The sequence below is a fragment of the Cupressus sempervirens genome, chromosome 5 (genome assembly GCF_028749045.1).
Source record: "Cupressus sempervirens isolate cs-2001-9-10 chromosome 5, ASM2874904v1, whole genome shotgun sequence".
NCBI lineage: Eukaryota > Viridiplantae > Streptophyta > Pinopsida > Cupressales > Cupressaceae > Cupressus > Cupressus sempervirens.
In genome coordinates this window covers 170446362-170470142 of record NC_143122.1, presented here as the reverse complement: position 1 = coordinate 170470142, position 23781 = coordinate 170446362, and the positions used below count along the sequence as shown (strand labels likewise).

General features: G+C 37.0%; 1 protein-coding gene across 5 annotated transcripts in view; it reads right to left on the bottom strand.

The window, feature by feature from the left end:
• The window catches only part of LOC149554960 (3-phosphoinositide-dependent protein kinase 2-like), a 70347-nt gene that overhangs the window by 24853 nt on the left and 21713 nt on the right, over positions 1 to 23781 (bottom strand). For 4 of the 5 annotated variants that reach the window (XM_089828991.1, XM_089828995.1, XM_089828992.1 and 1 more), the window contains exons 8-9: positions 20299 to 20433; positions 19970 to 20130 (exon numbers count right to left, since the gene is read on the bottom strand). In XM_089828991.1, the coding sequence (XP_089685117.1) occupies positions 19970 to 20130; positions 20299 to 20433 (296 nt within the window). Of the gene's footprint in view, positions 1 to 14720; positions 15122 to 19969; positions 20131 to 20298; positions 20434 to 23781 lie in introns of those variants that run through there. The other variant, XM_089828994.1, reaches the window with a different exon arrangement.

The following is a 23781-nucleotide window of genomic DNA, read 5'->3' as shown; positions in this document are numbered from 1 at the left end:
GCCGTAGATTTTCAGGCACTGATGTGGCGCAATGTGCCACATGTCGCTAAGGTGCATTCTCGCATGCGACGTGGCAGTTGCTAACTATGCATGCGGGAATGCGGGATACTAACATGTGTCAGCGGGTCCCACAGATGATGACGCGACATAACCAAGCAGCCAATCAGGGGCTGCCACGTGGCAATTCAGTGGCAGGTGTGCAAAGTTAGCCAATCACGAGATGACACGTGGCACCGGTCAAACTTGGGGTTGACCCCAAACTTGAAGGGGGTGGAAAAATGAAATGATTTTAAAATTTCATTGTAAAATTATTTTCAAAATAGGTGACGTGCATGTGTTTAAATTGCAAGAGAGGTATAAAGCTAAAGTTTATACTTTAGAACTTTTAAAATTTTAAAAAATTCAGTTGCAGACCTGAGTGTTCTAGCAAAGGGGGTGTTTTTCGAACTGAGATTCAAGGGGTTTTCGAGAGGCTAGATATGCGATATTGTATATCATCGGAATCGGAAAAATCTGAATTTTCCGATTATGCAATTAGTTTCTACACAAGAAATTGTCTGTTCAAGCTACATGAGGTTTTGTCCCAGATTCCTAATAGGCAACCGCATTCAGGTATCAAAGTTTAGTTGTGTTTTCTGGCATGGAAATGACCTAAATGTGGTTAAAAGGCAGTGAAAATTCAGTTGGGGTCGAATTTTGATCACATTCTAAACAATTAAACCTCAATTCCTCCAGCATTTCATAATGCAATTCAGATTTTTGTTGCATAAAGGTTTCATCATTTGGTTGAGATATTTAAAAGTTTGTTACAGAATAATGATGAAATCAAATCAGATCAGATGGAAGAGAGAGGTTAGAGAGAATCTTTTCTTTGCTAGGAGAGGGAATTTCAAATGGACAGGTGTCAGTTGCATAACAGATCCGGGAATTCATCTATCTTCTATATCTTTCTTTCTTTCATCTATTGTAGAGGTTGGAAAATTTGTAAAGTTTCTCTGGTATGAAGATAGTTAGTAGGACTGGCCCTGGAATTGATGTATTCTGAATGGAAGACCTAGGATGTGCTGGTTCCAGACCATGAAGCAGTTTCTCATTCCCGCCATTTTCTCTCTTGTATGACAGCATATGTTATTGTACAGTCTGGTTTATTAGGTGATTTGTGAGTCATTTCATGCATTTTCATGTATTATTTCAAGTAAATCAATACAAAGAAAAGCAAGGGTTTAGTTTCAGTTTAAATCTTGTCTCCATTCTCAATGAGTTGTAATGTTTTATGATCGTTGAACAAAGAGCCTAGGTCATAGTTGCAGTCCCTTAAGGCTATATGTTGTTTCATTGTTGCTTGTAATTCAAGGAATTATGTAATTGCTTCAAAGATTCAACAGGGTTACAGATTTATTGAGGAGGATATCAGGTAAGAATGAGATTTAAGTTGAATATTGATGTCTATTTACAAGGTGAATGGATAAATCATATATCTGAATATATGAATAAGTATCAGATATCCAAAATGCATTAAGGAGATTCATGAGTTTGCCCAATGGATCAGGCACTGATCAGATACAGGGTCATTAAATTGTTGTCCATGCATGGTTTTCATCTACTTTCCCCCACTCACATAAAATCAAAAATCAATTCAAATCATCTTTACATTTTATGTTGAAGAGCTAGAACAGTTTAACCCTCACTCAGCTTGTGCATTCCATAGAGTTGTAATTTGCTACTGCACTTCTTTGTTACTGCATAAGTTATTTGGAGATATAAGGGTTTTCATCTGCTTAATAGATTCAGAGATATGTTTTTGCACTGGTACGGTATCAATTGAATCTGAGGTCTACCCGCCTAGGTTTTGCAGAGCCTGAAGTGTAGGAGGAGTGTAGCCTTATAGTTGGCCCAAGTTCTTGGTAAATTGTGTCCATTATTGGAAATAGCTGCCCATAGACGCATTCTTGCCTTGCATACTTGGTTGTTCAAATTCTATTAAATCAGGAGCCAACAAAATGCTTTGTCCTAATAAAGATCCAGTGGTAGCTTTGTGGGGGTCCACTGCACTTGGGGGTATATGGTTTTATATCCTTCTTTAACACTGTAACAGACCTGACTTAGTTGCATTCCAAAATCCAAATTAACGAGTCATTTGAGGGTTTAGGAAAAACTTGTCTATCTTTGAGTATGGATGTTAAAAGAGTTTAGTCTTCTGAGGGGGATAGGAGCATTGTCCCATGATTTCCGACTCCAATCAAAAACCTGGTTATCGAGATTTATGTTGATATAATTACTAAGGTGGGGCACCTAGGAGCCACCATGGAATTGATAGAAGTCACTGGGGTCAGAGATTTGAGTGGTGGATAACCAACCCAAGAGTCATCCCAAAATAGAGCAATTCGACCATTTCCAATATCCCAAGTAAGGTGTTGGCTAATGATGGATCTATTATCTAGCATGAAATTCCAAACCCTAGAATCCTTTAGGGGAGGATGTTGTCCTAAAGATGTTAAGGGGTGTCTTGAGGGGAGAGATATTTATGATAAATAATTTGAGCCCATTTTCTATTATATTCTTTAAACAACCTCCATACTAACTTAGCCCCATAAGCTTTGTTTTGCCAAAGAAGCTTTTTGATTCCAAGGCCCCTGTATCGAATGGGTTTACAAATATTATCCCATTTTATTAGAGTTGTCTTCTTATTTTGGGAGACCCCTTGCCAAAAGAAAGTTTTGGTTTGCTTGTCTAGATCTGCCCTAGCTTTGGGAGTCCATAGGAGGCATGACATTTGGTAAGCCGGCAAGGCCAACAAGACTGATTTGATCATGGTCAATCTGCCTGCATTGGACAGCCATTTAGATTTCCAAAACTCCATCTTATTGTCCATGTTTGAGGTAATGTGGGACCAAGCTTTGTTAGATTTAGTGCCTTTGTCCAAAGGCATTCCAAGATATTTGCAGGGGAAATCCCCATTTTTGAAGCCCAAAATATTGCATATCCTGTCTTCAAGACGAGGGTCTAAGTTTATGAAGAAAACTTCAGATTTGACAACATTGATAATCTATCCAGAGGCTCTCAAGTAATCCTTGAGAGTGGAATTGAGGGATGTGGCCTCTTCAATGGAACATTGAGCAAGCATTATAGTATCATCAGCAAATTGCTGGTGGGTTATGTTTGGGATTCCATCAATAACTTTAATTCCATGTAATAAATTCAAGTCATGGTAGGCCTTGGTAAGTCTACCAAAGGCTTCTACCATGATAACAAACAAAAAGGGGGGAAAAGGATCACCTTGCCTAAGACCTCTGGACACAACAAAGAAGCCTTCAGGAGAGCCATTAATGAGAATGGACATCTTGGGGGTGGAAATGCAATTAAAAAGTAGGTGAATTCATAGCCTGGAGAAGCCAAAAGCCTCCATGCACTTACAGAGGAATCTCCAATCCACTTGTCGTATGCTTTCTGAATATCCAGCTTTACCAACATGTAAGGTGTTTAAGTAACTTGAACTAAATGATTAAGTTCCTAGATGATGATGACTCCATCCATTATGGATAGGCGCGGTATAAAACCAATTTGCTCTTCAGAGATTATGAGTGGGAGAAGAGGTTTCAACCTATTAGGCAAGGCTTTGGTGAGGATCTTGTAAATAGTGTTGCACAATGCTATACATCTTAAGTCTTCAAACATTAGAGCTTCCTTTTTCTTTGGGATGAGGATGAGGAAGGTATGGTTGATTTCATTCATTAGATTGCTTGAGTTTCTACACCCTTCAACTGCTTGACAGAGATCCTCACCCATGAAATGCCAACACTTTTGCAAAACGTTGGCCTGGAATCCATCAAGGCCAGGAGTTATGTCAAGATGCATTTGGAATAGTGCTAAAAAAATTTATTCTTTAGAGAATTTCTAATTTAAATCATTGTTGTGCTCATTTGCTATCAATCTTGGAATATTGTCCAACAGGTCAAATTGAGCTTGAAGATTGGAGGAGTTCCAATTGTTGAGAATTTCTTCAAAATATGTTGTGGCCTCACCAACAATAGCTTTTGGCTCTTCCACTATCATGCCTTGTAAGTTTTTGATTTTGGTGATTTTGTTTACTGATTGTCTTTGTTTGGAGCAATTGTGGAAATACTTAGTATTTATGTCCCCAGTAGAGAGCCAAGATTCTTTGGATTTCTACTTCCAGAAAATCTTTTCTTTAGCAAGGAGATCAGCTTGTTTACTTAGAAGTTATTTCTCCTTGAAGTAGCAATCATTATCCATCCCTTGGAGAAAACCTCCTCATTAAGTTCCATTATGTCTATTTCTGTCTGATTGAGTTCTTCAAATATGTTATTGAGAGAGTGTTTGTTCCACTCCTTAATTCTTAATTTAAGGTGTTTGAGTTTTGAGACGAAACAGAACATTTTGGATCCTTGGAAGGAGACCTTATTCCACCAGACCTCTAATAGGAAGAGGAGTTTCTTGTCTAGGAACCACATGTTTTCACATTTAAAGGTGTTCCTCCTAGGCCTAGATTCTTCTATGATAGCAAGCCTAATGGGGAAGTGATTGGATCTTGAGAACGGCATATTTTTTGAAGAGAGACAAAAATTAAAGGAAGCTAGATCCCCTGAGTACAAGAATCTATCAAGCCTTTCTGCTATCCAATCAATCTCAAACCTCTTGTTCCACGTAGTAACCCCGTTAGATGTGTGAATGTCCATGAGATTACAAGAGAAGATCCACCTATTAAAATCCCTAGAGGCCTGGTTAAGGGTTCTAATGCCTCCAATTTTCTCATCTAGGTTAGAGATAACATTAAAGTCACCTCCCAAAATAATATTGCAATCCTGATGAGACATAAGAAAGTTGGATAGATCTTCCCATAGGTCTCACTTCCCTGAGGAGAAGATAAGGATGTAAACATTGAGAAGAATGAAGGTCAACAGGGAAGAAAAGCTTTTTACCCATCCACACATCCAATTTGGATGACACTCAATGGGTGAGAAATTCACCTATTTGGGATTCCATAAGCATGCAAGCCCACCCAATGCTGAGAAGACGGGATGACCCAAAACTTTCCAAACGCCCATTTTCCTATCCAGTTTTACCAATTCATCAACTTGCAACTTGGATTCTTGAATGAGAATAATGTTTGAACCGAAGGTTTTGAGGCACCGCTTGAGCAAGCATTGCCTGTTGGGGGCATTGCAACCCCTAATATTCCAAGATGTGATCTTCATTGGGAATGTGGGAGGCCCTTCCCCTTCCCATTTTGAAAGAGAGAGGTGAGTTTGGCTTGGTTGCCAACCTCACCATCTTGTCTCCTTGACACCAAGTTAGGTTTCCCCCCTCTTTTTTTGGAAACTTTGCTACAATTGGGGGATTTCTCCCCTTGCAAATTGTCTACAAGGCTAGGGCAAGGATGGGGCCCTGAGCTTCTGGGGTGTCTCCTACTCCAAACTCTGATCCGAATGGAGATTCCATGTTAGGGTGAAGGGGGTTAATAGACATGTTGGAATGAGGGGAAGAAAATTCAGCCATCTGATTGATATTAAGCATGTCATAGACCGATTCGAGTTCCATAGGAATTTGACCAGTGTCCTAGTGCTCTTGTGGAGAGGAACTTTGTGGAGGATGAGCAAGCATCCAAGACTCAAGGTCTTGGCATCCAAGAAGCTCTTGTTGGGCTTCTTTGTTGGTGTAGGAAAATTCGCCCATAAGATCATTGAGCTGTAATAATCTTGTTTGAAGAGAATTGATAATTGCTTTGGCCTCCTCCTTAGTGATTGTATCTATATTAGAAATATTAGGGGGAGGGCTGATCGAGGATGAGATGGGGGGAGGGGGAGGGGGAGGGGGAGGAAGGAGTGTCTCCATATCCAGCACGGACAACCCAAAGGGAAGAGCTTGATGACTGGGCTCATGGGGGGTGGTCTACCACAACACTGTTAAGGTCAATGAGCAGAGGTGGGGAAGAGGCTGACCTTTTTGAATCCGGGTGGAAAATGACAACTAAGCGAAGTACTAGGGTTGTTTGAATAGGGGATGAGGCAAGGGGAACTACCAAGTGTACCTCTGAGGATAAACTTGAAGCCAAGTTTGTGTTAGAATTGAACACAAATCCTCCTGTCTAGATAAATTTGATTTTTGGGATAAGGGTTCAGGAGGAAGCTTCTTGAGGATCAAGTTTCAAGAAGCGTAAGATCTACTGAGGAGACATGAAGTCCTCCAAAAGAGAAAATTTGTTGTCATTTATCAGATCCAAGAAGGGTTTAGGGCATATGCTAGTAGAAGAGTTGTTCAAGGTTATTGTCATCTTAGACAACTTGAAGCAAAGGTTTATGAGAAGGAGAATCTAGCAATCTTCTTGTTTAGATCTGGGGTTCCCAAGCCCTAAGAAAGTACCAAGACAATTCCCGATGCTATGCATTGAGTTTGTCTAGAAAGGATGGGGACTATATACCTAGATTGATCCAAAGGGCTTGCCTTTGAAGATCACAAGTGTGAGGGTTAAAATTGTTGGGGTAATCCATAAAGAGAAATGGGTGACCAGCGAAATAAATTTCACCTTCTTCTACCATGAAAGTTTTTAGAATTTCAGAGCAACACTCTATGCAAAAGAAGTTACAATCAAGGTAAAGGATGCTTATCTGGTTAGAGAAAGTCGAGCTGCACCAATCCATCATTTCTTCCTTGTAAATTCTACTCCAGTGTGCCAATAATTTGTGTGAGCTTGAGGACGCAATCAGAGCCAAGCCAAACAACCTTGCCGAATTCGAATTTCATTCATCTCGAATTTTAGGGTTGGGGTGGGGTTGAGATTTGGTGGAGTTAACTGAGTTCTCTAGAATCTAGGGTTTACCAAGGGGTATAGTATTGGCTCTCGTAGCAAAGGAAGGAGTCGAAGAGGATAGTGGAATAGCCTACATTCCGGCTTCTCTTTGAGGGAGAGATTGATTTAGAGGGATAGGAGCGACGAGGGAATTTCTAGCTCTTCTGGTGAGGAGGCACCTATTCCTTCTAGCCATTGATGGAGGACTCTGCTTCCTCGAAAGGCGATGAGATTTAAAAACCACAAATCTTGCATTTCTGAAGAGGATTTTCTTTTGGGATTTGCTAATGACCCTGAAACGAAGGGTAGGGTGAGAATGTGGGATTGCAACACGTGGGGAATAAGGTGATTTCCATTCTCCATAAGTGGAGGTGCCTTGGAGGGAGAAGGGGAGCCGAGTCGATGGACACGACCAAATCCAAGGGAAGATCGAAACAAATTCGGACGCAGAGCAGAGCAACTAAAAAAAATTTAAAGTAGAATTAACACTTCTAATTTCTATTGTATTTCTAATTTCTTTTACATTTCGTTGGTTGTCTCTCTAGGTTGCAAGCTCTTCTACTACTGAGCAAAATTGGAGTACATACTCCTTTATCCCTTCAGTGCAGTGTAACCGGTTGGGTTCTAAGAAAGCAAAGGACTTGGTATATATTCACAACCACTGATGCCTTTTGTATGCAAAGATCCATAATACAAGAAGGGGCCACAGAAATTGTCGGATGTAGCACCCAAATCTGTTGACTTGGATATGACCATCTAGGATCTAGCTAGAGCTACCTTGCTAGATGTTGACGATGTAAATGATATACCATCCTCTAGGGCTAGTGGAGCCGTTTTGGGTTCCAATGATGAGGATCTTGATTTAGTTGTAGTTGGGGATGAAGCCATCGATCCCTCATTTTTTGATGACCCATTTGACCCTTGATGGGCATTGATACAATGATAAACTATTAAACACTTGCTATTATGATTTTCATTTATCATTATGTTTCAAACTTTATTATTGATGAACTAGTCCATGTTTTGAAATTTCATTTTGCAATTTAGTAATTCAATGTATGATTTTCTTTAGAATCGTGATCATAGATTAATGAGCAAGTATTTAATGTTTACCTTTGACATTTGGCATTGATCAATGATCAAGCAACATATATTCATACTATGAAATGATTTACTTTTGCAATTATGCATGTTTCTCTTTTTTTGTATATGTAATGCATGTATGTGTGTGTGTGTGTACACACACACACTCACGAACCCAAATGGAAAAAACAAATTGCTTGAACCCACGAACCCGAACCTAAATCTAAATTCTTCCTGAATCCGAACTGGAAAACTTAGGTTTAAGTTAAGCTATTGGTGGTTATATATGAACATTTGATGAACAAAGATTGCCATGTATCCAGAAATTATGAAGGATTCCAAACCTAAAGAATGATATGTGGTCCAACCATGTAGTCACTATCAACGAAATGCTAAAGAGAGATATATATAAGTAGTATGTAATGTTTTCCAATATCTTTCTTGCACATAGGTTTGAGTATAGCTACCTTTGAGTATGTTGTCAAATATTTATGTTTTTCTTATTTTGTGAATCAAGTGAAATCATCATTGAAAGCTACAATCTGGGTCCTAAAGTGCACTGTGAAAGATCGACTCAAGTAGAATGTATAAGATACAAGTTCCACGTATGGAGTGGGAAAATGTGTCATAGATATTGCTTTGAATGCATATGTTCAAAGCAAGTTCACACTTAAACAAAACCCTATCATGGACATATTGATGTCAATTTTATGCCACTACAACATACAAAATCAAATAGATAAAACATCAACTACTCAATCCTTTCTTGATATAAGGTCATCTCTCGTGCAAAACTTGCAACGTATGATCATGAAATGACTTCAAGGTTCCTTAAACTATGGATACTCACTCAATGAAATAATTGATTTGTTGGGATTACAAAGGGGCTTACGTTATTCATTCAATGGATACCAACTTCTTGCACTCCTAAATTTAGATTCACAATGGGCAAAGAAAATGTAGCTTGATCTTCCAACTTCCACTTCAACTTAAACTTGAACTTCTACTTCTACATTTAACAATGAATGGAGGAAACCTAAATGAACTTGGACTCTACTAGATGTAGCTCAATCGGTGATTCCAGCCAGCTAGTGCAAGCTTCTAAAGAACACTTGAATGATTTTCAAATCAATATATCATCTTCAATCCTATCAAATGGATGCAAACTTAAGATTAAATATCTATTTAAGTGTTTTCGATCACTGGCTTACCACACAAGGCACACTTACAATCAGCAAGAGGCTAGTGGCCCGGGTTCGCTCGAGTCAAGCAACTAAACATCCACAATTTCTTACATCCAACTAAACAATTTCACATGAAAGAAAATCTGCTTGAAGTGAAAGAATGAGGAAACCATGCAGCAATTCAAAGCAATATTAAGTGATTCACCATAAAGAACCAACAATGAATTATCCATTACTTTGATAACATCATAGCAACAATTTGATCAAGTATCTCCCTAAACTAATCCATTCTAGTCTCCTACAGGAGATTAATAGCTCTCTCCTACTTTGATCTCCTAAGCTCATGAATCTAACCCCTTAAATATCACAAGGCCTTGGCCTTTTACAGTAGTTCCATTACAATGAAGGGCCAAGATTGATTCAATATCAAGGGCTAGGATTCAATATCAAGGGCTACGAAGAGCAATCGGCCAAGATAGCAAATTTACTGGTCAATATTCGTTGTTGAAGGGCTGACTTAGAGAAGCAACTCCAAAAGGCCTAATGATTTTATTTTTATTTTTGGCATGCTTGTGGGTCTCATAGGTTGCTTTGGCCTCGCAGACGTTATTAAAATTGTTCATTCATCCATTCATTCAACCCTAATTAGGGTTTCCAAATTTACAACCAATTACATGAGAGCACCAAATCAAGGGACAAAAAAAAATTACAACAGTTTTGACAATCAATGAGAAAATAGGACACCTGGTATGTTGTGATTGCTTGCTCTTGTAATTGGAATTTTTTGATTACAGGAGACAACCAATTGCCACTTCATTGTCCTTATCCTGCCAATTTATTTAAGAACATGTGCTTTGAATCTTGGCATGCAAAAAATATCTATTAAAACTACAAATAACTATTGCTCGATCAATAGTAGGTAGCTTCGATCAACTGCTAAACTCCTTGAGGGTAATAGTGGCGACGCATGCTCTCAACTTGCTTGGTCCTTTGAGTCTTCTCCATCTTTTGAAAGTTTTCCTAATGGCCCAACTGGAGTTGGCATTTGTAAATCTGACTTGAACTTGATGGAAACTTCATGTAGCTGGGCTAGATTTGGATTTACACTTTTGATGGCTTAGAGGTCAAATCCTCCTCGTAACTTTGAATTCTCAAGCTTGAATAATCCTCGACTCTTCCTGTTCAACCACAAGATTTCTTTATGGATCATGTGAATTCTTATTTGGGCAACAAATCAAAAAATTCTCTAGTTCCTCTGGTTCCTAGTTTTGCTCGACAGTTGCTAACCCCTGAGCCCTCTAAGATCTCTCACCCAAGGGTTTTTTGGGCCGAAATAGCACCTCTTACTGCCCTCCAAGCATAATGAATGGCTCTTGTAGCTTGGCAACTCCATAGGTTACACAAGTTTCTTCCTTTGGATATGGCATTGCCTAGGAGGCCTTGAGATCTAATGCAAAGCCTTCTACATAGATGCATAGCAAAAAAGGTGTTGTTTCGCCCCAAATTCATAGGTGATCTCTAAGGACCTGCCCCAAAAACCCCTCTCAAAAGGGCTTGCCCAACCCCAATCTTAGGTTTCTTTGTAGATTTAATGAAGGATATTTCAAAAAAGAGCAATTATATATCACCAATGGCTTGCTTGGCCAATTCAATCAACTATGACCAAAACTTCTAGATGTGCACAAACGAATCATAGTTGCTTGGCAACCCATTCTCATACGTAAAGTAGAAGTTTACCCTTATGTGCAAGGCTTTTTTATTGTGGTGTTTGATTGCAAACAAGATCGAGATGTTATCATCCATGGGAAATGGTGTTGGGAACAAAGTTTGTTTTAGTTCCTTCTTGAACCCTATTAACCAAAATTTAACCCTCTTACTAAAGCTTTTTTAGTGAAACCCATTAGGGTGCAACACCCAAAATGGTCACTACCATTCTAGTTTTAAGCTGTCTTTCAAGCCACACTAGAGATGCTTCTAGTGAATTCTTGGCTATAGATACAAACCAGTGTTTCGGGACTCTGCAAGCCCGCGCAGGACTCTGCAAGTCTGAGGCAGAGGCGGCCTTTCCAAGGCAAATGGCCTCTGGACTCTGACTCAGCCGAGTCCTGGCAGAGTCCACGTGGACTTTGCCGAGTCCAGGGACTTTGCCGAGTCCCGAGCCCAAGACTCTCCCAAATTTCATTTTATTTTTTAATTTTTTTAATTTTTTTTTTTTAATTTAAAAAGATAGAGATTTCTAGAAGGTGTTTTTTTTTTTATGTATATTAATTCTAAAAATGATGTTGTGGTATGTCACGAATTTATTAAGGATTGAATCTTAAATCTTAAATCTTCAACTTTATATTATGTTATTCAATTTTTTTCCTTTAGAAATTCGTTGTTATACTTATGTGATCTATGCAAAATTGTGTATAAGTGTTAAGTAGCTTCTATTTATCTCAATTATTGTGTATTTGATGTTAATTGACTAAATGATGCATGAAAAAATCGTTAAATCCTTAAAAATCTTTGAATTTCATGGGTTTTTCAATTTTCCGAGTCCTTGTTGAGTCCAAGCCAAGTCTGGTCGCCGAGTCCGAGTCCGAATCCGAGTCAAATTTTGAGTTTCCGAATCAGAGGCGAGTCCAAGGCCCATAAATTCACCCACACAACTTTTTCTTTCATCCTTGTGGACAAAGACGTCACTTCCGAGATTGTTGATACGAAGGTTTTCCCCTTTGATGTACAAGATGCTTTGCGATTGGCAACATGGCCAACAATTGTTCTAGACCTAAAATTAAAGCTGAGCAACCATCGTGGTGGATTTATGCACTCCCACATATTATTTAATTAATGCTTCTTGTAAGCATGTTGAGAATGCTCTTGAATTCCCTCAAGATGTGCAGGCTCTTCCTTCATAGGAGATGGATGTGTAAAATGAGGACATGCAAACTAAAACTAAGGTTGTCACAATTCAGGCTCTAGCAGGTTCTCAATCTTTGTAGATGCTTCTCAATCTTTGTAGATGAAATACAACTCCAAAAGAGGAGACAATATTGCTGGGTCTCTTATCTCTTCTAGTTTTGGGGAAGTTGGTGCCAATACAAATGGGTCAGCAAATCTACTCTCTTAGATCCCTACCCTTTCAATTCAAGAATGGATAGAAATCAAGAAGAAAAAACTAAATCTTCTCATCAAATAACACTAAGATCGACCAAGAAGGGCAAGAATGTGGAAATTTAATCAGTTTTTTGGTGCCCTGTTGGGGCAGTTTTCTTTTGCTTGATACAAGCTTTTTAACTTGCATTTGGCCTAGTTCAACATAGGTTTTGGATTGTAAGTGGCAACAATAAGATTTTTAAGCATGAATATTTCCACAATCCATGAAATATTTGTATGTTGTTTCTGTATTTGATTGAGTATTCGATACAAAATACACTCCACAATCAAATCCAAAAAACATCATACAAGGAACATTTTTGTTTTGGAGGCCCATTTTTGTTATTGTCTTCAAATGAGGATCAGCTAGATGCACACTTATTAAAAGGGCTAATGCAATTCTTGATTTTAACTGTTATTCTACATACAGGAGTAAATGTCATCTCTACATCTTATGGATCATATATATATATATAGTAATTATAAAATATTATTATACTACCATAATATAGTCTAAAAAGACGTCACTTCTATCATATGAGAGGGTTAGGTTTTCTCCTCTCTCAAGTCTGTGCGGATGTTTCTACAAGAAACCTGTGGGGTGGGAAACCAGTGAAGGAGCATAGCCACCACTGTAATGTGCAGGCACCTCCTTGTGAGCATGTTTGGGGCCGAAGGAAGCCCTGAAAGTTTTGTAAGAGTTTCTTTGGAGGCGGAACAGATTTTGGTGGTATGTTGGCAAAGATCAGCGAGCAGTTCAGACAGGATGAATAGACTATCAGGGCGGTTGTTTTTGTTTGCCTCCCAAGGGTAAAGAATGTTGCAAATAATATGGGTGTTCAGCTGATTCATTGTATGAAGATGGGTGGTTTTGGGGGTTTGAAAAGAGGTGAGGCTTCTTTGGCAAGTAATGAGTGCCTTGCTTGGGTTGTGGAGGAGCAAAAAGATTCTCGAGGAAGGACTAAGAATGGTTTTAAAGAGGCTGGTCTGTTTGTAGAAATGCTTAAGAAGGCAGATATCAAGGGTGGTTCAGGTTCGCCATGAATTGAACCCCTGGCTGAGAGGCCGACAGTTTGCTTAAATGCTAAGATCGATGAAGAGATGGCTAAAAATGAGAAGTTTTTTAGAGCAATGGTGTTGATTGGGAGGTTTAAGGGTTTTGGCCCAGCCTTGGGATACTTCGCAAATGAATATCAGCAAACTGAAGCCCCATTCTAGAAGGAGAGGTGCATATTTACACTGCCGCACGAGGTTTCTTTGTGGTGGTGTTTAACAGTGCGCATGACAGGCAGAAAATCTTTCATGAATCTCATCAGAGCTGGGAGAACAAATTTTTGGTGCTTCTGAGACCTTGGTACCCAAAGTCTGAATCCTTTAATAAAATTCCAAATCTGCCGCTTCAGTTTTGGTTGATAAAAGGGCTGAATCCTTTGACAAAATTCCGAACCTGCTGCTTCAGTTTTGGTTGATAAAAGGGGAGTGCATGCAACCCATGGATTATGAAAGCATCCATTTAAGGTCCAAAAGATGTTTTCAGACCAAGCATATTGCCACAAACTTTACTAAGAAAAAAGCCCATAACCAGGAGCTCCACACAACTGTATAATTTGGAGAAAGGAAAAGAGGGAAGTGTTGAAGCTCCTCTCGAGAGTGGTGTTGGGTCTGAATTGGGGTTGGATTCTGAACTGAATCAGCAGGCCTTAGCTACTAAAACCCCAGACAAGTCCAATTCTGTGAAGCCTAGCTTAATACATTAGGAGAGACAGGTTTTGAAAAAGGAGTTAAGGTCTGATTTCACCTCTGTGGTCTTAGAGGAACTTGGGGCACAGAGAAATGTCATTGTTGTTCTGATAAATCTGGTGGAGGAATAGCAGAGGTTGGCCTGTGTTGTAGGAATGGAGGGGAGGGGAGGGCTTTAGAGAATGACTCTTTCCTGTGGTAAAAGGAAGAAGCAATGTTGGAGGAAGGTTGACAAATGGATAACGGTAGGAGGAGAGATAAGAAAACATAAAAAGGAAGAACCTTTAATATGATTCTCCAATCAGAAACAAAAGGTGGAGCCGGCAGGGAGTGTTAATTATTAGTTATGTAACCTGCTCAATGGCTCTTTGTTCTTGGTTGTGCGTCTTTGGAGAGTTGGTTCCTCATTTGTAACCACTCTTGGTTCAGGCTAGGCTAAAGATCATGGTCTAATAATAGAATCAATTTGAGCAAAAAGAAAATATCTACTATTATAATATAATATAACTATGTTATTATAGTTATAGGCTAGTTCAAATATTCCATTTCGGCAATATCTTGACGAACAATTTGGCAATAAATCAACACTTTTATCAAACATTTGAAAATATACAATTTCATAAAATATTCTTAAATACGCAAAATATACAAAATTTGTAGAACATATAATGATTTGAGATATCCACCATATATTACTTAAAGTTTTGAGTTAAACAGTACTTCATAGCAACTAAAACTTAGTAGATTAACATAGTGATAGAATCATATACCAACAAACAAGTACAACATCTAAATATAAATAAGTTCAATACATATAGAAGTCAAACTTCGTGAAACTAAAACTTCTGAATACATATTATGTTCAAGTCCCCATTGAGGCTGTCATTTCCTCGAATTTCCTCTTTTTCGCTGCCTTATTTTGTGCAAGTTTTTGAAGGCTTTTCATAGCCTCTCTTGTAGCCTCTTCCGGACACATGGTACACAGTGTAATGTCATTGCATGGAATCTTTGCAAGATGGTATTTCAATCAACTTATGCCTGAAGTAATATGCTTTTTGCAATGGATAAATTGGACTTGTCCTTTGCTTGCTCCTGGGATCCAATGTTTCCATAAAAGGTCCTCTCTACCACCAGCCATCACGTAAATAAATCGATAGACTTTGAGAAACTAGAAAAAAATAAAGAATTATAATTAGAAAGCGTCTAATATTTTATAAAATTATTAAAATAGTGTTATAAAACTACTAAAATCTATCATAAATCAGAGATCTATTAATTGTATTATAAGTCCATTAATATATATTATAAATCTATTGAAATATATTACTTAATAATTATAAATCTATAAAAAATACACTTTAAATAAAATAAAATAAACACTGAAAATAGAATAGTATTGCTGTAAATTTATAAATACAATAAATAGTAAATACTTTAAGATGTTACTGTATTTTAGTATTTATTGTATGTTATTATTTTATATTTTGTACCTTTAAGAATTAAATGAATTTTAAACAAATTTTATTAATCGAATAACCAAAAAAGATTAAAGTATTTAAAAAAACCTACCTGTATCTGCCAAGTCGAACACTATATCTGCCTCTATCGAGTATCGACTATGAATGGACGCCGAATGAGTTGAATGTTGCAAAGCCGGATGTTGAATGGATGTCGAGAGCCAAGCCCAGCTTTGCACTTGCAGTTGTTGCAAAATGCAATGTCAAGTGTTGCAGAGAACTCAAGCCATCATTTTTCTTCAAACTCAATCACTTTTCATTCGTGTTTTCCTTTAGAACCGACAGTTTGCGAGAAACGAAACAAAAAATGACAAAGGATAACCTAATATCCATTTGTCTTTTACACTGACGGGATCTGTTTTGTCTTTTTGTGCTGACAAGGCAGCAAAAATCGCGATTTACTTGCGCTACAAACCATAAAACAGGCCACGGTTTTTTCATATTTCTAGCCCCTGAAATTTTCCTCGTTTATTTTGGCTTCGCATCTCACTCGCGATATATCGCGAGTTCTGCGATATATCGCAGATTTTCTAAACTATTAGATTTTTATAAAATATTATAATAATTATTATGTTATATTATAGTTACAGATGCTCTACAAATATAAAATGAAAAACATTGATCCTCAACTATAAAATAATAACTATTTAGTTATTGTATAATTATTAATATATTTTATATATCATAGCAACATTAATTTAAAATTATATATGATGAAGAAATATGCATACAAAATAGATTTGTTAAATAGAAATTATAAAAATATAATTTCTATAAAACAACATTCTACACTAATTTAGATATAAAAATTTTTAAAAAATATATATATATATTAACTTTACTTACAATTTATTAAAAAGAATTTCAAAAAGGGCTATGTATATTAAGTTGTTAACTTTACTTACAATTTACAAAAGAATTTTCAAAATTGAAATAATGTATCAAACATATCATTAGACAAATGAAAAAATTATTAAAAATAGGCAAATTTCTATAAAATAAAATCCTGTGGCAATTTTTCCAAACATTTTTGAAGAAAATATAGTTGCAACTACTTGGAACATACAAATAAAAAATACAAAACATAAAATTAAAATAAATCCTCATAATCCTCTCGAATAAAGGGCAAAGGCCAATTTGTTTGTTTGGAAGAAATGCCAATGTCCATGTCTCAGCTTTGAAAATGTATCTGCCTATTCCATCACCACAAATAGTTGTCAAAAGATCGTTAAAGCCATTGCCTTTAAAAAATGGCAAAAATGAGCAAATATAAATCCTACCGACTTAAGTAGGTATAATCCCACAACTGTTTTTTTCTGAAAAACTCCGCATAAATTGTTTGAAATCGATAACAAAGTGGCTGTCAACGATTTAGTTTCAAAAAGGTGATTTTTAAGGGGGAAAATGGAGAACATTGTTGTTTAGCAATTAATCATGATTTTTGACAATTTATTCTCCATTTCTGCTTCTATGGCTAAGACTAACATTGGATGTGTTGTATTTTATTATATTTGGGGAAAACGCATTTTTTAAATTCTTCGTGCCTATAATACTTTGGAGACGATTACAAGTTCATGCTGGCATTGGACAAAGGGTCAAAGCCCATACTTGTGAATTAGGTAAACTGCTTGCTTCGGCTACTCTTCTAACCCCATGTCCCCATGTGGCTGCTTAAAGGCAAATTCTGCTTAATCAAAGCAGTGGGGGTGTTCCCATGCAAATATTTAATTTGTAAGAAATGATAAATTAGAATCTTATCCTATTTTTTTGGAGCAGCAACTGCTTAAAAATGAAAAAAAAGACAGGAATTCCATGGGAGGGGATTGGGCTCTATTTTTGTGGAGCAGGTTGCTCCATGATCATTTTTTTAGGGGGGCTAAAGGTTTATTTGCACTCTTTTCCTATAAAATAGGAACTCCCAACTTTTTAGCCGTCTCAACTTGAGCGGGTGAAAATGGGGTGGGGCTGCAAATAGCCCCACTAGCTTAAGAGTTTTTTTTGCCACATGTCAACAATCAATTCATTATTTTCAAACCTTAATTATGACAGCAATAAAACAATGACACCATAAATTTAAAATCTTAAGTTGATATTCTCTAAAATCCATGGGACCACTAGCTTCCTTAAATTTAGGAACTTAAATTTTAATGCTGAAACAAAGTAGAAAGTTTCATGGACCATTCACCTTAGAATACTCCATTAAGATCTCAGCAGCCACCCACTCTATTTTTAAGGAAGCCCTCCTCCATGTGACCCCAGCCTAACCCAAGAAAAACGATGGGGCTTCAATAAGCAGCAGCTGCTTATTGAGAAAAAATAGCATAAAATCACATATGGCACCAAAAATTGACTTCACTCTTAGTTTTTCTCTCCAAATTTTAATTTTAAATTTTATTATCAATAATTTCATTCAAACGTGCCATTTATGATGGTTGGTAAAAAAATAAGCAGCAAAATATAGTGACCATGGGACCATTAGCTCCACAATTTGCTCCTAATAAGTTTGGGCGGCGGCTGCTAGCCAAAATAAGCTAAGCAGTCCCAGGGGGACCTACTCTAAGAGGCACGGGAAGTGTCACTTCTTAAGGCCAGATACACTTCTTCTATCTACTAACTCATCCAATGGTTCCATATCTGTGCCAGCTGAATCTGCTCTTACTTCAAGATGTCTTGGTTTCAGCACATGATATAGTATTCCAATAGGTGTGGAATGGCCTACAAAATGATTGCCAATTGAGGAAAATCTAATGAAAGATGTAGAAGTCACTCTCGGAGATATTTCCACTTCTAACGATGAATGTGAAATTGATCACAACATTGTTTACAAGGTTAAAGGAATGATAGTTATGGCAGATCCAAGTGGGCTCTTATTTGACATCAATGGAAATGCCCCGTATCTTTTCCTACAGAGAAATCGTAGCTATATGAGGTTGGGACTCTAGAAAAAACAGGTTTATTCTCAGCTGTAGAAGAGGATTTTCTTATCTATGATTGGTATGAGAGAAGTAGCAGGCTGATTCTAAGTCTGGGAAATTCAGCATGATCTTGCACAGGAACGAATCAAACAATTGGTTGAAATAATTAAATAATGCAATGAAATGGGTGTTGTTTGTCAAAATATAAAATCTGAGAATACTCTTTGAACTAGTGATGGATCCTTGAACTACCTGATTTTTGTTTGTCTATGCATGTTACAAATTTTCAACATCTATCAGGTGTGGTGGGCAGCACTACATATGTTGCTGCTAAAGTTGTAGCGAGGATATATTAGAAAAAGGAGTTAGTGTGGGGAGCTGGTGTTCTCCTCTGTGCTCTCTTGATTGACATGTTACCATTTCATGTAGAGTCTGTTGAAGCAATATTTGAGGCTTGTGGAATTTTTAATAGAATGTATCGAGGATAAAGCAGAAGATGCTCAGCTACTAGGTTTTATTGACTCCAGCGTGGCTTTCAGAAGACTCGTCCATCAAAAGTGTCCATTGAGCTTCGAAAAGCAAGGAACATCATTGGCTGTATGGGTTGAACTTCAAACGGGAGATTGTTGGGTGTCCCTAACTCTTCATTTTCTATTCCTCCTCCCTATCTCTTCATTTCTTTGTATCTTCAAATTTGGAGAGACAAAAATGTTAGTGGAAATGATGACTGTAAATCCTGTATTTTGTTATCACAGTGAATAGAAGATATTGCCATGGATCTAGCCTTCTAAAGGTGAGGCGAGTACTTCCTTGTATTGTATCTACATTGCAATTGCCCCTGTATTTATTTTACTGTTTGGTGTTATTTAATGTTCAATCTGCTCTTTAAACTAAACAATTGAACAAATCAATCAGACAAGTCAGTAATTGATGGAAATGGAGTCTTATTTTTAAGGACAAAACATAAAACAATCAAATATCTCAGATCATTAATGATTATATTTTACAATTATATCCAAAAAGAATGAATTAAGCTTGTCATAATATATATTATATGTTTATGTGCATATACAAAAACGTCATTCTGTTTGTGTGTGAGAGATATAAAATTATTAATGAGGCTATAGTTATATAATCACATTTTTACTTGCATATAATCACATTTTTACTTACGTAATGGTCATTTGTTATCATGTTTATTATCACTCTCCTTTTATTCTTGTTTTATCAATTACTTTTTTCTAATTTCTTCTTCTTAAGATGAAGTCCACAATTCTATTTCTCACTATCCTCTTCTTAATGACGGATCACTAAATGCAATTCAAAAGCACGTAATTGATTCCAGAAGCAATTTTTGAATCAACTAAACCAAATCAATTTGTTTTAGTACTTATTTGTTCAAAGTTACTACTTCCTTGAATAGTTGAAGTCAGCGAGTGAGCAATTGTTTAGGTAAAATGTCAATGATAGTGACCTGAAAGTTAATGAATGAGCAGAAATTGTAAATTAAATATCTTACATTCAAAAGGGATTTTTATTGAACATTTGTAAAATGCCTTTATTCTCCTAGTAGCATAAACATACCATTTAGAATCAAAAGCATCAAGAGTGGTAAATTTTGCTTTATTGGCATCTGCTAATGATGATGATGTGGTGTCTTTGTCTTTGGGAAGTGCTTCATCATTACTATAAGCAACTCCACCTATGAGCCAATCATCATCTTCAGCATATTCTTCCTTATTATCCTGCACAGAGAAGTAAGCATAAAATGCCTGCCTTTTTAATAAAAATAGCATCACAATAGAAAGTGGGCATCATTTAGCATAGATTAAAGAAAATATCACTGCAATTTAAGAGAGAATCTTGCAAGACTAAGAAGATATAAAATGCATTGTTGGGATAAAGTCCAATACATTTAATGGAGGTGCTATTTTTGGAGCCGTCATGCTTCTCATGTTATCCCAATGAATTCCCTTGAAAAAAGGATGGCTCTTCAGAGAAGCATAACCATTAGGGCCAGTACCAAGCCTCTTGCAAGGGTCCATGTCCTATAAGCAAACAATTAAGAAAATAAGAAATCAGTGAAGGCAATGCAAATCACAAGGTTCAGAATGGATGATTAAATTACTGAAAATTGTGGATGTATCTCTACACAATAACAAGAATGTGTTAACTGGAAAGTACATGATCTTAGGCTTTGAAATAGGTTATCTTAGGCTTTGAAATAGATTCCTATGATACCATTTCATGGGTACCATATGCCATATATTATTTGTGAAATCATTTTTGACAGAGATCTATAATCTCACATTTTGAGACCCTTGGATTGGGTCTATTCTATCATTCGTTTATGGTGAAGTCCTAGATATATCAAAAACCAGTCTGCAGGCCTACGGTGGTTGATATCTTTGTTCTTCAAGAGTAATTTCAGATTATTGTGCATGCATCTTGCAATTTCTTAGTCAATTTGTGCCAAACAGAATGGACTGAAATTGCATCTGTCAATTCTAAATAAAAAATGCAACACATACAAGATAGGATTGCATATGTGCATTAAACTATGTTATAATTTGGTCAGCATTTTAATCCTAATCATATCCTTATTATCCCTCCAACTACTTCTAATCTATGTTAATGTTGTAAACACCCAACAATCAAATAATACTACATTATAATTATGTTTAATAAATTAAACCTACAATCTACCTAATTGAATGGTATAATTCCTCACAACATCTAGCGGAGTTTTGTTGCCAAAAACTGTATATTAGAGTTTTCACACTTTTTGAAGATTTTTTCAATTTCAATTTCAATTTTTTTCTTGTAGTTAATAATAAGTTAAATTTAATAAATACACAGATCAAAAATACAAAAAAATATAATTCTAATTTAAACTTGTCAAGCATGAGATCTAGTATTACAGAAACATGGTGGGGCAGGGGGGAACAAATTCTAATCATACACAAAGGATCCCAAATTAAATATTTTTATAAACAATAAAAAGTACTCCACAATTAAGTTTAAAAAATCAAACGACCATCAAGATTATAGAGCTTCAACATAAAAAAATTATTGCAAATTATCAAAACAATATTGTAGTGCTCATATTCATCGTTGAAATTGGAGGATTTAAATAAAAATCAAATGCATATATAATCTTAGTTCATTTTGCATAAGCCATGCATAATATGCCAGGCGTGTGAAAATGCATTTGCAAGCCCACTATGTTCAGTTATGAACTTCTGTAAGAACCCCAAATAGGCTCTACGCTGATCACTGTTTGTTTCCCTGGGTGTAATATTTGTTTTTGGTTTGTTTTTGAATGTTTTAAGCTGTTTTTGGGTTTTTGAGTTGATGAAAAGAAAATACAAATATTGAAAACTAATCTACCTCAAATTATAACTCAAATCTTATTATAATGCTAATCAAATTCATTTATTCAGATGGCTCCTAATGTTTGTACAATACTTATTGCTGGAAGCATACATTAAAAACATCATCATTAATAGTTGAAAAAAACCTGATTTTTGTCTCCGATACGCAACCACGCTGCTGGTTGCTTCCTCCTTGGGCAGCGCCTATCAAAAACCGCAATATTAAATCTCTGATTTTTAATTCACTGTAGCGATGTACTGTTCACAGCACTGTAGCTGCTGTTATAACCCCTTCCAACCTGTAACAGATTCATCCAATTCTTTCCTACTAAACACAATATTGACTCCAGAATGAAGTCAACTCACAGGCAAAATTCAAGTGATATTTCACACCCTCAAATTGCATCAACTCTGAAGATACTACGTCCTCCACAGTCCGAATTCTTCTCAAACTTGTAGAAACCCTTGTTGCCACAACTTCAAGAAATTTCACAAGGCAAAGTTTTTAAGCACTTCTCATAACCTGCTCTTGAAGGAAGACAAGGTTTGTTTATAAGGACTCCTCGACTCCAGAATGAGTCTCCACGCTCAATGTGGGATAAAAGATATAATAATAACATAAAAAATGTTATTACATTAAAACTTAGAAAATCCCTTTTAATTTTTCCATAAGCTTGGACCCACAATTAATTGAAACAATGGCCCCTTTTATGATATCATGACCCTCACTTAAGTTATATATTATAACTTAACAATATAGGCTCAAAACCAATAATGTTTATTTTAACTAAATAAACATTAATATCTCCATTATTACTCAACATTTTTTGAATGTCGTTTGGACTGGGAGCTAACATGATAGAACTACATATGACCATACCCCTTTTCTAAAAATAGCAGGGGTCTATCTTTATAACTACAAAACTGCTAAAAATAGCCTGACCAAGCCAAACTCAAAGGAAAACTCATCATAAACAAACTCTGGCAACCCAGAAGAGTACTCTGCTTTGGTCCTTGGAGGATCTCCACACCAAGGTGACCCTCTATCCAATCTTATTAGCCTACGAGGGTCTCTGATAGGCTAATCACCAGCTAAAGTGATGTCTCTAGCTAGAAGGGGACATCACAGTCCGCCCTCCCTGAAATTGCTTGTCCTCAAGCAATCTCAACTCTGGATGCTGTAAAATCTCCTCACTCTCCCAAGTAGCATCCTCTACCGGCAAATCCTTCCACTTCACCAAATATTCTCGGATGGTACGTTTCCTCAAGTTCCTCTCTCTAAAATCAATGATAGCCTCCGGTATCAAAACAAGTTTTCCCTCATCATCCAGGGGTGGTAGTACTGTAGAAGGCACAATATGATGCCCTAGTGCCTTTTTGAGGCGTGACACATGAAAAACATTGTGCACCTTGCTCTCCGTCGGCAAGTCTAACTCATAAGCCACCTCTCCCACTTTCTTGATAATCCTAAATGGACCATAGTATCGTGGCTTGAGTTTCTCGGCACCACTCTTCTTGAGAGTGGATTGACGGTAAGGCTGCAACATAAGATACACCATGTCTCCAACCTCAAAAGTCCACTCAGTCCTCTTCTGATCTGCATACTGCTTTTGCTGATTTTGTGCCTTAGTTAGATTATCCTTGAGAGTCTTAACAAGGTCTTGACTCTCCTGTAACAAATCACCTGCACTGAGCACTCTACTGTCACTCAAAAGCAGATCCATAAAATTGGGTGCCTCATACCCATACAGGGCCATAAAGGGTGACATCTGAATAGACATGTGATAAGTGGTATTGTAGCAATACTCACAGAGATAAATCCATTTTACCCATGCCCTCTGTTGCCCTGCTATATAATTTCTGAGATATCCCTCCACCCATTTGTTTACTATCTCTGTTTGACCATCTGTCTGAGGGTTGTAGCTAGTACTCGGAGTGAGCTCTGTCGCACACAACCTGTATAGCTCCTGCCAAAAGTGACTCATAAACCTGCTGTCTCTGTCACTTACAATGCTCAGAGGT